The 16,664-nt window shown below is 40.7% G+C and overlaps 2 protein-coding genes across 3 annotated transcripts in view; both read left to right on the plus strand.

Moving 5' to 3' along the window:
- Positions 1 to 1,522, plus strand: part of LOC127945165 (transcriptional enhancer factor TEF-5) — a 41,361-nt gene extending 39,839 nt beyond the window's left edge. For both annotated transcript variants that reach the window (XM_052541755.1, XM_052541753.1), the window contains exon 12: positions 1 to 1,522. This exon is cut by the window's left edge and continues 1,052 nt beyond it. The gene's annotated coding sequence lies outside the window, so the exon portion shown is untranslated.
- Positions 1,523 to 3,034: 1,512 nt separating this feature from the next.
- Positions 3,035 to 13,506, plus strand: LOC127945164 (sphingomyelin phosphodiesterase 2). The gene is made up of 11 exons (XM_052541752.1): positions 3,035 to 3,134; positions 3,268 to 3,442; positions 4,856 to 4,952; positions 5,822 to 5,898; positions 6,666 to 6,759; positions 8,053 to 8,142; positions 8,252 to 8,334; positions 8,421 to 8,553; positions 8,637 to 8,741; positions 12,181 to 12,343; positions 12,655 to 13,506. Exons 2-11 carry the CDS (start codon positions 3,393 to 3,395, stop codon positions 13,056 to 13,058), a joined length of 1,296 nt encoding a protein of 431 aa, XP_052397712.1. The 5' UTR covers positions 3,035 to 3,134; positions 3,268 to 3,392; the 3' UTR covers positions 13,059 to 13,506.
- The last annotated feature ends 3,158 nt before the right edge of the window (positions 13,507 to 16,664 follow it).

The raw sequence follows: 16,664 nt of genomic DNA on the forward strand, positions 1-16,664 counted from the left end.
AGCCAGAATTGTGATATAAAAGTGGCAAATACCTTTTTATTTTATTTTTTTTTCCATAGCGTAAAAAAAAAAAACTCAGAACTCTGAATTCTAAGAAAAAAGGTCAGACTTGTGAAATATAAACTCTTTATTGTGAGATCAGAACTATGAAATAAAAAGTCACAATTAGCTTTTATTTATTTTTATTCTGTGGTGGAAACAGGCTTCCACCAATATGCAAAGTGCTTTTTTAAAGCAGAGTTTTTATTTAAAACCATTTTGCCATACATTTTATTGTGATTATGCATGCTTTTACTGGATTGCCCTCAGTTTGAGTGCCTTATCACTTCTGTGTCTACCTTGGCCATACTGACAAGAGAGCAGGAGAATCAGTAGATCACCTGACACGGTTTAAATCAGAGAGGGCAAATCTGCTGTTGCATAAAGGGGTTACAGCGGGACGAAACAAATCTCAGTATGTACAGTAACACTAGGTTTTGATTTCTCAGTGTTTTTAATCTATGAACTACATGCTAATAACATCATCACCAGTGCAATTACACCCAACTAGGTGCTTGAGTACTTTCCTAATAAAACAAACAAAGAAAGAAAAAAATAAACATTACATTTGGATGTAAAACTTCAATATTTCAGTCGTACTCTCTATTTTTGTGAGGGGTGCCATTGGTCAAACAAAGAAATTAACCGTTAATTCCATAGTGAAATGTGCAATAAGACCTGGGCTATTCCCATCCAGGTTTTCTCAGGTTCTTTCAGTAATGTAGAAACGCTCTAGGTTTTTAATGTTAGTGTATACAGTATGTGGGCTCATGGATTCATTACACTTGTATTTACATTTGTGCTTCCACACATGACATCCATCCTGGTGTTTTAACCCACAGTCACCTGCAATGGATACATATGATTTTAAATGTCAGACATAGTCAGTGGCAATCTGATTATTTATGACATCATTTATTGGTACATTATGGAAAGCACATATTGATGTTGCATAAACAACTGAGGACTGTTTATTTTGTTGTACAATCTCCTTTTGGAATTTGTGTGTGTGTGTGTGTGTTTGTGTGCGTGTGTGTGTGTGTGTGTGTGAAAGTTTCTAAACTAATCTGTAATATCTTAACCAAAGATTCGAATGTGAACATCATCCCAGTCTTGCCTTATTGTGTGCTTCAGGTCTTCTGTGACATTTGGAAAGAAAAACCATGCTTCTGTGTGAGTGTGTTTGCGTGTATTTGTGCACCTGTGTGTGTGAGAGAGAGACAAATAGAAATTAATTTTGAAATTCTTTAAATAGTTTTGTGTATATTTTAAGAATGTTACAGGAGAAAGGTTTTAATGTCCATTCTTTTCTTTTTTTTCATCTTTATTATTATTATTTTGTTGTTGTTGTTGTTTTGTTTTGTTTTTGTTGTTCCATTATCATATTGTTCTGGTTAATATGAAATAAGGGTTGTAACATCTTCATTTTCATGTTTTTGCCCATTAAAGTGACTTCCAAGCCCTGGAAGCAAAAACGTCCAAATTGCTTTCGTTGTTGTTATAGAGTATACCAAAAAAAAAAAAAAAAAAAATATATATATATATATATATATATATATATATATATATATATATATATATATATATATATATATATATATATAACATTATAATGTAATAATATAATTATGATAATTAATACTAGACAACAGCTGTGACTGTATAGGGTCACATTTAACTGCATTTATTAATATAAAGTACAATGAAAAAATGCTATAACATTTAAATTAATATTTTTTGTTTGTTTTTCCAATAAAATAAATGATTATTTAGCATCATACATCAACCCAAATACATTAATTTATACCAACAAAATTTTTTATGGATAAAATTGCTCTTCAAGGTAATGATTATAGGTTACCAGTTTTTGCAGCCTAAAAATGAAATGCACATAGAGTCTATTTTAATTCTGCATGTGAACAATGCTCCTTTTTACAGGTGCCATTCTAACGCTTTACCAAAAGGTTGCTTCTTTTTACTTTTTGAAATCCAATTCGTTATACCAAGACTTTTGCACCCATACAAATCATGGAATGAGCTTCCCGGACGTAAACTAGCTCCAGCGGCAAGTTACTTGTCCACAATGGCCTACCAGCCATCAGAATGTGCTACCAGCTTCAAAAAGAAAACAAAGTCAAATTAATGATGAAGGTGGGGAATTAATGCCAACAGAATGTCAGGAGGCCAGTTTAATGCATCATCACAGTCTAAAGTCTGCATCTTTACACTAGGACTTTTGCTCCCTTTCAAGCCACAGAATGATCACCCGCTGCTGGCTGGAATAAAACTAGCTGCACCAGCAAGCTACATTTTCATAAATGGTCTCCAGCCAGTGTAGCGACCAGGTTCTGCTCTGCTTAGCTTTAGTGAGGAACCAGACTCTGCCTATTGCATGCAACAGCTGCATTCATAGTCTGCGCTGTAAATGAAGTTTAAAGGGCATTATTGGTTAAAACTTTGATCAGTTTATAGGTTTTTCATCTGTCCTCATCAAAATACATTTCCTTCATCATGCCATTTTCCAGGGAAAAATAAAATGATAAAAAGAATCAATAAGCATAAAAGCATATGTCAATTAGCATCATCACTGGAACTGATGCATTTAGTTTAATAAATTCCTTAGTAATGCATAACTTTAACTGCCACACTGTTTGTTCAAGTTTTAATTAATGATGTTAAAGTGACTGAGCTTGACTAGAGCATATTAATGAAAACCTTCTAAGAATACTAACACTGAAAGAGTACTGCAGGAATCAGAAAGCTCTTTAAATAACCCCTTAAATGAATTAATACACTGTATAATGAAATAATCAATTTCTGATTAGGATTATTAATTATCCTATTAATTGTAAGTAACATTTACTGTATTTACTGCAGTTTCCGAACACTAACCTGGGGTAAATGTTGCATTAAATAGGCCAACTACACTACCCATAATGCACGCGGGTGTTTCTATCCAGTAGCGCATGAGCTGCACTGTGCTGGATGATGCACTGGATACATTTGAGGTCATTTGACGGGACAGTGATGGTTATCGATCAGTCAGGAGCTCAGAAAGAGGGCGGAGCATCGATCTGAGCTCCGGGCGCATGCAGGTAGGTTATTATTTAAAAGACTCAAGAATTTAAAGTAGCCTACGCTTGAACCTATTTTGCTAAACTTAGAGATACTATAGATCACAATAAAATCTGACAGTCGGTGTGAATAGTTTTAACGAATGGGTTTCAGATGTCACTGAGTTTGGCTGCTCGGTGGATTAGTGTGGAGCTCCGCCTCCGGACTGAGCGGGTTTAAAGCGCTCTCCGCTGACGGCCGGCCGGTGGGACGGACTGAAGCCCGAGCAGCGCGGCATCATGCCAGCAGAGCGGCCCGACACACTGCGCATCTTCTCTCTCAACTGCTGGTGAGCTCACTGATGCTTCTGCGCCAAAGACGCGCTCCGGGACGATGCTCGGTGCTTTGTGTGAGATAGAAATGTAGCTCGTTGCATTTATTTACTGAGTTAATTATGCATGGAGTTATTTATCAATATTTAATGAGTTTGCTGCACAGTAAATAGTAATTAGCCTAATCTAGTAATTTGTTTAGATATTTTTTTCTATCCATGCAGCTGAAAGCTTTAGCAAAATAAAACACCTAGAAGTGTAAATTATAAATTTAATATGTTAGAAAAAAAATTCGTTCTATATATAAATTAATAAATGTTTGGATGCTTTATATACAGTCTTATATAAATTATTAATATGTAGTGTTTATTTATTTTTATTTTTTTTTATAATATTAGCGTTCTATATATAAATGTATACATTTTTGGATGCTTTATATAAAGTCTTATAGTAATTATTAATATGTAGTGTATATTTTATTTTATTTATATTTATAATATGAATTAATTATAATAGGTTATATTAATATATAAATATATATATATATATATATATATATATATATATATATATATATATATATATATATATATATATATATATATATATATAGACCTTGGTTTATCAACTGTACATTTCTTTCACTGTACACTGTAATGTTTTTTTCTTTGTAGTTTCTCAGCTTCAAAATATTTTATTGCTAGAAATTGTTCTCTATTATTTGATTTATATAAATGTATATCTGTTTTGTAGAAGTCTGTGTTAGTTGCTGTCTTCATAAGTATAACCCTGAATCATCAAACATAACTAACAAATATTGCTGCAAGTGTGATGCATCATATAATAATTATTAATTACTAATAATATTAATAATGTTCATCGTCTGGCTGACTATTGTATATGATCTTGTATTATTTTTTCTAAAAATCCTGTCAAACGTGCACAAACTGACAGTCACCACTTATAAACAATTACTAAATATTATAGAAACATAATTTTCTGTAAAGTTGCTTTGTAACGATTTGTATTGTAAAAAGCGCTATACAAATAAACTTGAATTGAATTGAATTGAATAAGTATGAGTGTGAAGCACATGAGCAGACAGAGCTTCAGCGGTCACATGACTTGTGGTGAGGGCCTCCTGCTTTGCTGATGCCAGCACCGTCAGCAATATGTTCCAGAAGATGCAATAATGCAAACTGTGATTGTAGCTGAGACAGAAAATGTGGTTTTTAATACTTCCCCAGATTTAGATGACACAGCAGTTTAATCATAAGCATGCATGTGATGGAGCTGTGAAATGATGAAGTCAGCTGTGTTTATATGGAGCATAATGACTGCATATGTGTACACAATACATGCTCTTTAGGCTTTGTATGAGGGTAAGGTAGACCGTAAGACAATAGTGACTATGGTGTCATGTTTTTCAGGGGAATTCGATTCTTCAGTCAGCTCTGTACGGAGCGGTATGAGATGATCGGAGAATTACTGGGCAGAGAGCAGCACGACGTTGCTCTATTACAGGAAGTGGGTTTTACACTACACTTTTAACCACCGCATTCTCTGACTGTCTTTTTGGATTAATTCAGTGCCCTTGTGGCTTTAGCACTTCATTTTGCTTCATTCCCCTGATGGATGAATAAGACCGTGTCCTAAACAGATACTGTATGTGGTTGTGGCTTAAAACGTTTGGGTTGATAAATTTGCTTAATGTTTTTGAAAGAAGTCTCACATGGTCAACCAGACAGCATTTATTTGCAAAATATTTTAAATTGCTCTTTTTTGAGTACTTCTTGGATATGTTTTAAAATGTCATTTATTCCTGGGATGTAAAGCTGAATTTTCAGTCTTCAGTGTCACATAATCCTTCAGAAATCATTCTGAAATGCTGATTTGTGCTTGTGCTTCTGCTTAATATTTTTTTATGGAAACCATGATACACTACTATTGAAAGTTTTGGCTTAAGTAAAATAAAATAAAATAAATGCTCAAATTCAGCTTTGAGGTTACAAGAATAAACTGCAGTTTAAAATCTATAAAAAAAAAAAAGAAAAAAAAAATTAAATCATAATAATATTTCACAATACAGTTTTTACTGTATTTAAAAAAAAATAAACGCAACCTTTATAAGAGATTTCTTAAAAAAAAAAAATGTACATTAACAAATTCTTCAAAAGTATAATGGACTGTTTTTGAATTTAATGTAGTTTTTCTCTATATGTAGCTCCAAAATATATATAAAAAAAAAATAATAATCCTTACTCTTAGACCACAGTGTAAGAGACCAGGTATGCATGAAAAAACTAAATTAAATGTCTGTATAAGTTTTCAATGCTTGCTATAAACAGACACAAGCTTAATTTTTACTGATCTTCGTATCTTTAACAATGTTCTAGGTGTGGAGTGAAAGAGATTTCCTTTTCCTGAAGAGAAAGCTGTCCTCCTCTCATCCTTACACTCACTATTTCAAGAGGTCAGTTCAACTCTCCATTGCATGAGGGACTTTGAATGTTGCTTTGTACTTCAAAGCAACTGGGTTTTTAAAATAAAGACTTTGAAACCCTCTGATCAGCGATTAAACGGCTAGACGCTCTCACACATTCCAGAGAGAAAAAGATTCCTGGTCAAACGACGGGAAACAAAATCCCCACTTAAAGGGATAGTCCACCAAAAACAAAATGAAGAATCAGCCGTCATGTACTCACCCCTGTGACTTTCCAAACCTGTGTGATTTTTTTTCTTCTTCCATGGAAACACAAACGGAGAAATTGTAAAGCATTCTGTCCGGAACAGAACAACATTTAAAGGGATACTCCACCCCAAAATAAACATTTTGTCTGTAATCACTTACCCCCATGTCGTTCCAAACCTCATATTCTGAGTCTTCTCTGTGACCTTTATATCTATCCCTATCATTATGATCCAAGTAAAATCCAATATTAGTTTGTTTCTGAATCAGATTTGGAGAAATGCATCATTACATCACTTGCTCACCAATGGATCTTCTGCAGTGAATGGGTGCCATCATAATGAGAGTCCAAACAGCTGATAAAAGCATCACAATAATCCACAAGTAATCCACACCACTCCAGTCCATCAGTTAATGTCTCGTGAAAAGCTGCACGCAATAAACAAATCCATCAATAGTGAGCAAGTGATGTAATGCTAAATATAATGCTAAAGAGATACTTTTTTGTAGCTGTATGTCCTAGTATCTGATAGTATGTGGTGTTTTTACAGTAGAGTCATTGGCAGTGGGCTTGCTGTGTTCTCCAAACACAGGATCCAGGACGCTCTGCTCCACCAGTACTCTCTCAACGGCTACCCATATATGGTACATCATTTCCACATACTTAATTCTGATTGGTCAATCTGCCTTTAGTAACTGTATTGAATGTGCATTTGTAGTGTACTTCAAATATCATAAATATATATATAAAAAAAAAAGTATTTACTTACAGATTATTTAATATAAATGAAATTAAAATGCGTAATGAAATGCTTTAAAGTACACATATTTTGATGTGCTGACTAACACGCTAAAGCACATATAAAGTATCAGTTTAATTGTATTGTGTTATTCAATATTACATTTAAAGTTAATACATTTCAAATGTACTAAATTTTACACATTATTACAAATGCTTAATTACAAATATATTTAAATATATGACATACATGTTTCAATAGAAATGACATTAAAATATATTGTAGTTTGTAATAAATGCATGTCAGTACATTCATCATTACACTTTAACCATACTTTAACCAACATACAATAGAAGTAATTATGAAATTATATATAAATATGTACATAAGTCCTGTACTTAAAGTTAAGCTAATTGCATGCAATATGAATTTAAACTGTAAAACATTTTAATTTAATTGAAATTAGCATGCGGTTAAGTGTCTGAAAACATTACATTCAGTTCGCATGTATTCTGAATTTAATTCTGTAATAAGTGATCTTTTTAAAAGTATGTCCACGAGGGACATAATGGGACTAGATTTTTTAGTGGATCATTCTGTAATGATGGTACAATAGGGGTGTAACGGTACGCAAAAATCACAGTTCGGTATGTACCTCGGTTTTAAAGTCACGGTTCGGTTCATTTTCGGTACAGTAAGGGAAAGAAATGCAAACATTAAACTGCAGGTTGTTTATTACTAAAAACTTTTTTTGTAACAATTTGTTTACACTTTTTTAAATACTTTTTAATAATATATATATAAAATAAAAAAAGAATAAGAAATAAAATACTGCTGCAAAGTTCTCCTCTAAATAAAATACTCTCAGTCTCAAACCAATATCATATAATAAAATATAATGAAAAATATAAATAAATAACTATGATTACAGTGCAGGGTGGGATTTGCGCTGAACATGAAGACTTCCGCCACTTAATATGTTAGTTTGGAAACACGAAAATGTACCTATTTTCCACAAACAAAATATTGCATTCGGTACACATGTGCACCATACCGAAAGCCCTGTACCGAAACGGTCCAGTACGAATACACGTACCGTTACACCCATTTGGTACAATGATTCATGTAACAAAGTTTTAGCACAGCAAGAATTGCATTCACTTTTATACGTGTGTGTGTGTGTGTGTGTACATCTCAGCTGCACCATGGTGACTGGTTTGGAGGGAAAGCAGTTGGGTTGGTCATTGTAGACATTTTTGGATTAAAGGCGCATGTCTACGTTACTCATGTAAGTCTGATCTGGCTTAAATAGGTCTCGAGGTGTGTTCTTCATGTTCACTCGGGTTTATTCATGAGTCACTGGAGACGATGCATTAATGATACTGATTTCCTCTCAGTTACACGCAGAGTACTCCAGGGCTCAAGATGAATACCTGCCCCACAGAACAGTGCAGTCGTGGGAGCTACTGCAGTTTGTGCGGTAAGAAAAAGTGTGTTTTCTAAGTGTCTTGTAGAGAAAGGAGTTCACATGCTTTTCGTAAACTCACACTGTGTGTCCTTGGTTAGCCACACGTCCTGCGGAGCAGATCTGGTGGTTCTGGGAGGGGATCTGAACATGCACCCTCAGGACCTGGGAAACCGTCTCCTCAGATCCCAGACGGGGCTCAGAGACTGCTACACTGAAACAGACACCTTTGATGTGAGCATAATTCCTGTTACATGTTTATTCAGTTTGCGTGTCCAGTTTTTATCGGAATCGTCTCGGTGTGTTGCTCTCGGCAGGGCTGTGAAGATGGACACACGCTGATAGCAAACAATCACTTCTCAAAGAAGCAAGACCTTATTCCTTTCGAGAAGGGCATCAGGATTGACTACATTCTCATGAAGGTAAAATAATCTTGAAAGAAATTCTATATTTATATATATACTACATTCAAAAGTTTGGGGTCAGTAAGTTATTTTTTAACGAAATTAATACTTTTATTCAACAAGGATGCATTAAAGTACGGTGACGCATTGCTGCCACACACATATATATATTTTTTTCCTTCTTTCCGTTTTAATGGGTAATCCAAATCAGAAATCAACAAGCAGGGGTCAAAACCATAAATCCATTCAACAAATAAACAAACAGGGACGGGAACAGGAACTCGGAAAATGAGGAACTCTGAATGCGAGGAAACTGGGTGACGGAAAGAAAGGACTCCATCCAGACAAACAGAAAAGGACTGGTTAATATAGGGAGGATAATGACTAACAAGTGAAGACACCTAAGTGCAATTAACAGGAGTGCAATTACTGTGATGAAGGGACAAGGCTTTGTGGGAATTGTAGTGCCTACGGTGAGGTGCCTATGGGGAAGTGAGACCACAAGTGGAGACTCAGGGAAACAGAGACCAGACAGCGTGACATTACACCCTCCTCCACGGAGCAGCTACCAGATGCTCTACCTGAACCCTAGAAGAGACCAAGGAACACAGAGACCAGGAGGGAGGTGGAGCGGCGGAGGACCAGGGAGAGGGACGGAGGACCAGGTAAAATGGGGAAATAGAGACAAGAAGTGCAGAAAACAAAAACAAGTAGTCCAGGAGGGAGGTGGACTGGCGGATAATCAGGGGGAGGGACGGAGGGCCAGTTCCATAGAGGGAAACAGAGAGAAAAACAAAAGCAAGGAACCCAGGGGGGAGGTGGACCGGCGGAGGATCAGGGGGAGGGACGGAGGGCCAGGTCCATAGAGGGAAACAGAGAGAAAAACAAAAACAAGGAGCCCAGGAGGGAGGTGGACCGGCGGAGGATCGGGGGAGGGACGGAGGGACAGGTCCATAGAAGGAAACAGAGAGAAGAGTAGCAAAAATAAAAACAAAACACAAGTCCAGGAAGGACATAACTTTCAGTGTCCCAGGGCCGAACCGACGGGGCAGGAATCCAGAGAGGAGCAAGGTGGAAATGGAGCCCTGCGGTCGAAACAGAAGCCAACTAGGGCGGCGCAGAAGACCACCGCATCCGTGCGGTCGAGACAGAAGCCCACCAGGGCAGCGCAGAAGACCACCACATCCGTGCGGTCGAGGCAGAAGACCACCACCTCCATGTGGTCGAGACAGAAGCCCTCCCGGGCGGCACAGAATACCACCACATCCATGTGGTCGAGACAGACGCCCACCAAGGTGGCGCAGAATACCATCACATCCATGCAGTTGAGACAGAAGCCCACCAGGGCGGCGCAGAAGACCACCACATTCGTGCGGTCGAGACAGAAGCCCACCAGGGCGGCGTAGAAGACCACCACATCCATGCGGTCGAGACAGAAGCCCACCAGGGAGGCGCAGAAGACCACCACATCCTTGGGGTTGAGACAGAAGCCCACCCAGGGGGCGCAGAAGACCACCAAATTCATGCGGTCGAGACTGAAGCCCACCCGGGCGGCGCAGAAGACCACCACAGTGGAATCAAATTAACAGTAGAGCAATTCTGGTTAGGCAAGTCTGTAACAGAGAACATGAACAAAGGTGGCCTCCGTGGCCATGACAGGATCAGTCAAGCGCTCAGAGAGTTCGGCTGAGACGTGACAAGGCTCTGGAAGTTCCGCAGAAATGAGGAGAGGCTCTGGTAGTTAAGCCGAGACAAGGAGAGGCTTTAGTAGTTCAGCAGAAACGTGGGGAGGCTCTGGTAGGACTAGCCCTGACTCTGGACTGTCAACGGTGACTTGACCTGACTCTGGAAGGTCAACGGTGACTAGCCCTGACTCTGGAAGGTCAATGGTGACTAGCCCTGACTCTGCAGGGTCAACAGTGACCTGACCTGACTCTGGAGGGTCAACGGTGACCTGACCTGACTCTGGAGGGTCAACGGTGATTAGCCCTGACTCTGGAGGGTCAACAGTGACTAGCCCTGACTCTGCAGGGTCAACGGGGACCTGACCTGACTCTGGAGGGTCAACGGTGACCTGACCTGACTCTGAAGGGTCAACGGTGACCTAACTCGACTCTAAGGTCAACGGGAACCTGACTCAACTCTGGAGGGTCAACTGTGGCTGTCATCCTGTGCAGAGGTGCTGGACAAGCAGCCATCTTGTGCTATGACTCTGGACCGGCAGCCATCTTGGGCAGTGGTGCTGGGCCGGTGGTCATCTTGGGCAGTGGCGCTGGGCCGGCGGCCATCTTGGGCAGTGGCGCTGGGCTGGCGGCCATCTTGCACCGTGGCGTTGGGCTGACGACCACCTTGTTCCGTGACGCTGAGCTGGCAGACATCCTGTGCAGTGGCGCTGGGCCGGAGGCCAACTTTGGCTGTGGCACTGGGCTGGCGACATCCTTGTGCTGTGGTGCTGGGCTGGCGGCCATCTTGCACCGTGGCGATTGGCTGGCGACCACCTTGTGCTGTGGCACTGGGCTGGCGACCATACTGTTCAAGTGGTGCTGGGCTGGTGGCCATCTTGTGCTGTGACGCTGGACTTGCGACCACCTTGTGCAGTGGCGCTGGGCTGGCGGTCCTCCTGTTTGTAGACCCCGATCTAGAATCAGCCATACCACCAGGAGAGACAGGTGTGGCTGGGGTATTCCACGGAGACCGATGTTGTAAGTAGAAAATGAATTCCCAGAACCCAAACACATCCATTTTGTTCCATTTCCATGCGAGGTACCGGTTCATTCAGACTGGTGTTAAAAATGTCCTTAAGGGCTGCCTCATTATATCCCATACCCTCCACCAAAGGCCAGAACAAATGTGCCATGGCACCCAACCTCATTGCCCTCTTGGTGGAGGGTGGTTAATTTAAAATATTTCGCCCTCCGCTCCGTGTAGACTGAGGGAAATAGAGACCAGAAGGCATGACAATAACGAGATGTTTTAAGATTACGTTAAAACAACATAACATCTCGTTACGACATAAGTGAGTGGAAAAAATAATGTGTGTGTGGCAGCAATGCGTCACCGTATTAAAGTGATCAAAAGTGACAGAAAAGATGTTTATAATGTTATGAAAGAACACTCTTCTTTTGAACCCTCTATTCATCAAAGAATCCTGAAATTAAATGTATTATGGTTTTCAAAAAAAAAATAAAAATACACAGCTTAACTGTTGCTAATAATATGAATATGTTTCTTGAGCAGCAAATCAGCATACGAATCAAAATGATTTCTGAAGGATCATGTGACAATGAAGACTGGAATAATGATGCTGAATAAATTACATTTTATAATATATTACAACAGAGAATTACTGTTTTTACAGTATTTTTGAAGAGACCACAAACTGCTCAAGTTTTCATGCCGCTCTTTTCCATGTGACATACTCAACATTAGTGTTTGTGCTCTTCTTTTCCTTGTGCAGGGCTCTCAGAGAGTGAGCATGAAGTGTGAGTCTCTTTCCACCACCAAGGGTCCAGTGGCTGATAAACCCTTCCCTTATTCTGACCACGAGGCTCTGACTGCTAAACTGGCCCTGCTGCGCTCAGAGGACAGCAGACAGCATGGTGACAGCAACGCTGAGGACGGTGAGGACTTGCTTAGAACAGCACAGACGAGAAGTTCACATCAGTATAACTGAGGAAACCCTGCTGTAATGCACATTCATGATCTTTCATACAAGATGGTGTGATACTGTATGGTTTGGGTTATGTGAAACTTTAAAGTTCTTTAGTTCTAATAAAATTATAATTTAATTTCTGATTATAATCATAGTTACGTTTAGGGTTATGTTTTCTTATGGTTCTTATGCTCACCAAGGCTGATCAAAAAAACAGTAAAACGGTGATATTGTGAAATAATGTTGACATTTTTAATATGATAATCTATCTTCCTCCAGCGCTTGCTGTGTCAGAGCAGATGGACGTGGTGGCAGAGGCGCGTGCGGTGGTGAAGGAAGGTCTGTGTAAGACCGAGGCCCTGCTGGACAAAGCCAGGCATCTGATGTTCAGCGCACTGCTGTTACTGCTGCTGCCGCTGGCATTGGCCTTCCTGCCCTGCTCCTGCTCCTTCAGCACACTGGGGCTTCTGGGAGCCGTGTTCATGAGCCTGCTCGTCTCTGGAGCTCTGCTCTACCTGCTCTTCACCACACACATCAAAGTCCTGAAAGAGACTGAAGACCAGATGATGCTGACCTCTAATGACCTCCAGACTAAACTGACAAGGTGTCAGCTCTCTGGATCCCCGTCCTCAGATGGTTCTCTAGAGCTCCAGCCGCTGAGTCCTTTTAAACGGGAAGAATAAGTCTGAACTGTAAGAGCTGGTCATGGATCAGGTTACTGTAGCCCAGTGTTACATAATAGCTGTTAGGATATAACTCGTAGAGCTGATCTGAGATCAGTGCTATGAGGCTATACCTACCTCAGCTCAGTGAATAGACAGATTAATCATCACAGAGCTGCTGCTCTTTTGCATTTTAACAAACTGAAAACCCCACTCTCCAACGCTTGAATGGAAAGCCCTGTTTATTTCCTTGAGGGAAGTTATTTAATTCTGTGCTTGTCTATGCCTGTAAAGACACTCTGAACAGTGTGCTTGCTGATATTTTAGTGTAACTCAAAAGATACTTAAGTAATTTCTTTTTTTTTAATGGTTCTTGTTGAAGTATTACTAGACCACATTTTAGGTAACTAATAAACACTGTTTGAATGTCATTTCATCATAATCGTGAATAAAAAATCACTATTCTGAAGCCTTTTTCATATTAACTCTAGGTAATTCCCTCCCTTTCCACAAGGTTGCGCTCTTGCTCTTTTTATTGAAAGCATAAATTGTGAAATTAAAAAAAAAATTTTTTATAAAGAAATGTATGTATATATATATATATAGTTATGCTTAAATTTCAACTGAAATCAAAATTGACCATATTTACTTTGTTTGCCTAAATTGATCGTTTTGTGGTGAACAATTCATCCATGCAAGTCAATCCACACACACACAAAAAAAAATTGGACAGAACAGGAAATGGGGTTTGTGAGATTGTCAGATGTAGGTCTCAGCAGAGCAAAAGTGGGCATTTATCATCTTGTGGGTGTTTTCAAACTAATGGGTGTTTCTAAACCATGCACCAACTCCACCCTAAACCTAACATCACCATGACGTCAGCCAATAAGGTATCATGGTGTAAAAACACGCTAATCTGGTAACTCCCATTACTTTCCTGCAGAGACCTATACTTGGATATCTGTCATTAACTACTTTTCTAGATCCAATCAGGTGCTAGTTGGAAAATAAAGCCACGCCCACTATTTCTCCTCATTTAGTATTCTGTTTCTCTCGGAAATACGTCACAACACTGGAGAAAAGTCATTTGCAACTTCCGGTTCACACAGACTTTAACATCTCGGTTACGTATGTAACCACGTTTCCCTGAAAAGGGAACTAGATGCTGCGTTGACGTCACAATATGGGAACACCCCTCGGTGTGACGAATGTCTGAAGCCCTATACCATCCCTCAAATCATATTGGCCAAATAGCGCTTGCCCTAAGCATGCTTACGCATCGTATACCTGAGTGCCGCGCGCTATTTCGCTCAGATTTCATGAACCGAAGAAATGCTATCAAGGTACGGAACGGCCAGGACCGCAGCATCTTGTTCCCTATTCAGGGAACCATGGTTACATATGTAACCGAGATGTTCCCTTTCATGGGTCACTTTGACGCTGCGGTGACGTCACCGTATGGGAACCCCATACCATAACGCCTGATGTACCTGATAGTTGGAATCCAAAGAAAACAATTTCCGCTGAAGCGGACAGAACCCAGGAGCCAGGAGCCATCCTCACATCCAGACTGTAAAACTTGACAAAAGTGCCCGGTGAGGAATATCCTGCCACAGCACAGACATAGTTGGACTCACGCCATGGAGCTGTTCGATCAACATAAGTCTTCAGCGCTCTGACAGGGCAAAGACTCAGATCTCCTGACTTCACCTCTGCAGGGGGTAAAGCCTCCAAGACCACTTGTTGAAAGTGAAAAGGGTTCAAAGCGACCTAGGGACATAATTAGGCCGCGGTCACAGCAATACTTTCACAGAGTCTGGTGCAAAATCCATGCACGAGGGCGAAACAGAAAAAGCCTGTAAATCCCCAACGCTCTTGAGGGAGGATAAAGCCACAAGAAGAACTGTCTTTAAGTCAGGATTTTATCTGTTATAGTTTCAAAGGGCTCAAACGGATGCCCTGATAAACCTTGCAACACAATGGATAAATCCCATGAAGGAACTCGCACAGGGCGGAAAGGCCTCAGCTGTCGCGCACGTTTTATAAAATGAGAGGCCAGCGGATGACGGCCCACTGAAGCACCATCTATATATACGTTTTTAGCTGAAATGGCTGCCACGTAATCTTTCAGAGTGGCTGGTGTTACTCCATCAGAGAAACGGTCTTGAAGGAACTCCAGTACTGAAGCCACTGGGCAGTAAACCGGATCCAATTACAAATTCCACACCAGGTCGTAAATAGTTTCCATTTGAAAGCATATAAGCGTCTCATAGAAGCTGTCCTAGAATTCATTATAGTCTCGGTGGTTTCAACAGAAAGACCGGGACATATTAACTCACTTTACTCAGAGGCCATGCCCACAGCTTCCATAGAGCTGGCATTGGTGCCAAATCATTCCTTGTGCTTGCGATAGTAAGTCCTGTCTGAGGGGAATCTCCATGGAGAACCCGCTGACAGACTGACCAGGTCCGCAAACCACACTACCAACAGCAGCTGCTCCACTTTGTCCAGCCGTATCCTGGATAACACCGCTGGTAATAGATGAATCGGGGGAAAAGCTTACAAGCTGGTTCTGGGCCAATTGTGACCTAACGCATCCAAGCCCAGGGGTGATGGAGGGCATAAGGAGAATCACAGCGGGCAATGCGTAGTCATGCTCGAAGCGAATAAGTCCACTTTTGCTTCTCCAAATATTTGCCATAAAAGGCTCACCATTTGGGGGTGCAACCTCCATTCCCCCCTGCTCCAGAGTCTGTCTGGATAGCAAATCCACTCTGAAGTTTAAATGTCCGGGGACATGAACTGCTCGGATCGACAGAAATCTGTTCTGAGACCAAAGAAGAATATTTCTCGCCAGCCTGCACAAGGGGCAAGAGCGTAATCCTCCTTGATGATACAGATACGACACAACCGCTATGTTGTCTGACCTGAGCAGTACATGACGGCCGATCAGCAGTTTCGAGAAATACTGGAGAGCTAGAAAAACCGCCAGTAATTCCAACCTGTTTATATGCCAACTGCGTTGTGTCGCCATCCATACTCCATGAGCTGAGCGCCCTTGACAAACAGCTCCCCAACCGGTCAAAGACACGTCTGTCTTGACAGTCTCTCGGGAAGCACAAATCCCCAGCCGAACTATTGACATAACACCGTCACCATCAAACTCACCATCACTGTGCGACCCACTTTGAAGTGAAGCACGCATGGTGTGAGAGACTGAGTGCGCGGGAGAGATAGTCTTGCTGTCATTGCACGAGAGTCCAAGTTTATTCCAGAAGGTTATCCGCTGAGAGGGAATTAAAACACTCTTCTAGAAATTTGTGCATAAGCCCAGGCTGTTTAGATGATTCTGCACAAGATCCCGATGGGAGTGTGCTTGAGTTTGCGATTGTGCTTAACACCAGCCAATCATCCAGGCTGGAATGAAGGCTGGATTGTGCAGCGTGTCTGAGGAGGCGCTCAAATGATAGCTCAATCCAATGATGCTCGAGGTGCCTTTGCTGCGAGACAGTCAATGTTAGAGCGTGGGGACTGCAGTGATAGGGTTGGATGTACATTAGCAGTCCAACAGAACTCTCTAGTGGAGGGCACAGTCCCTGACGAACAGGAAGGGAAGTGCATGCGTAA

The sequence above is a fragment of the Carassius gibelio genome, chromosome A23 (assembly GCF_023724105.1).
Source record: "Carassius gibelio isolate Cgi1373 ecotype wild population from Czech Republic chromosome A23, carGib1.2-hapl.c, whole genome shotgun sequence".
In the NCBI taxonomy this organism is placed as follows: Eukaryota; Metazoa; Chordata; class Actinopteri; order Cypriniformes; family Cyprinidae; genus Carassius; species Carassius gibelio.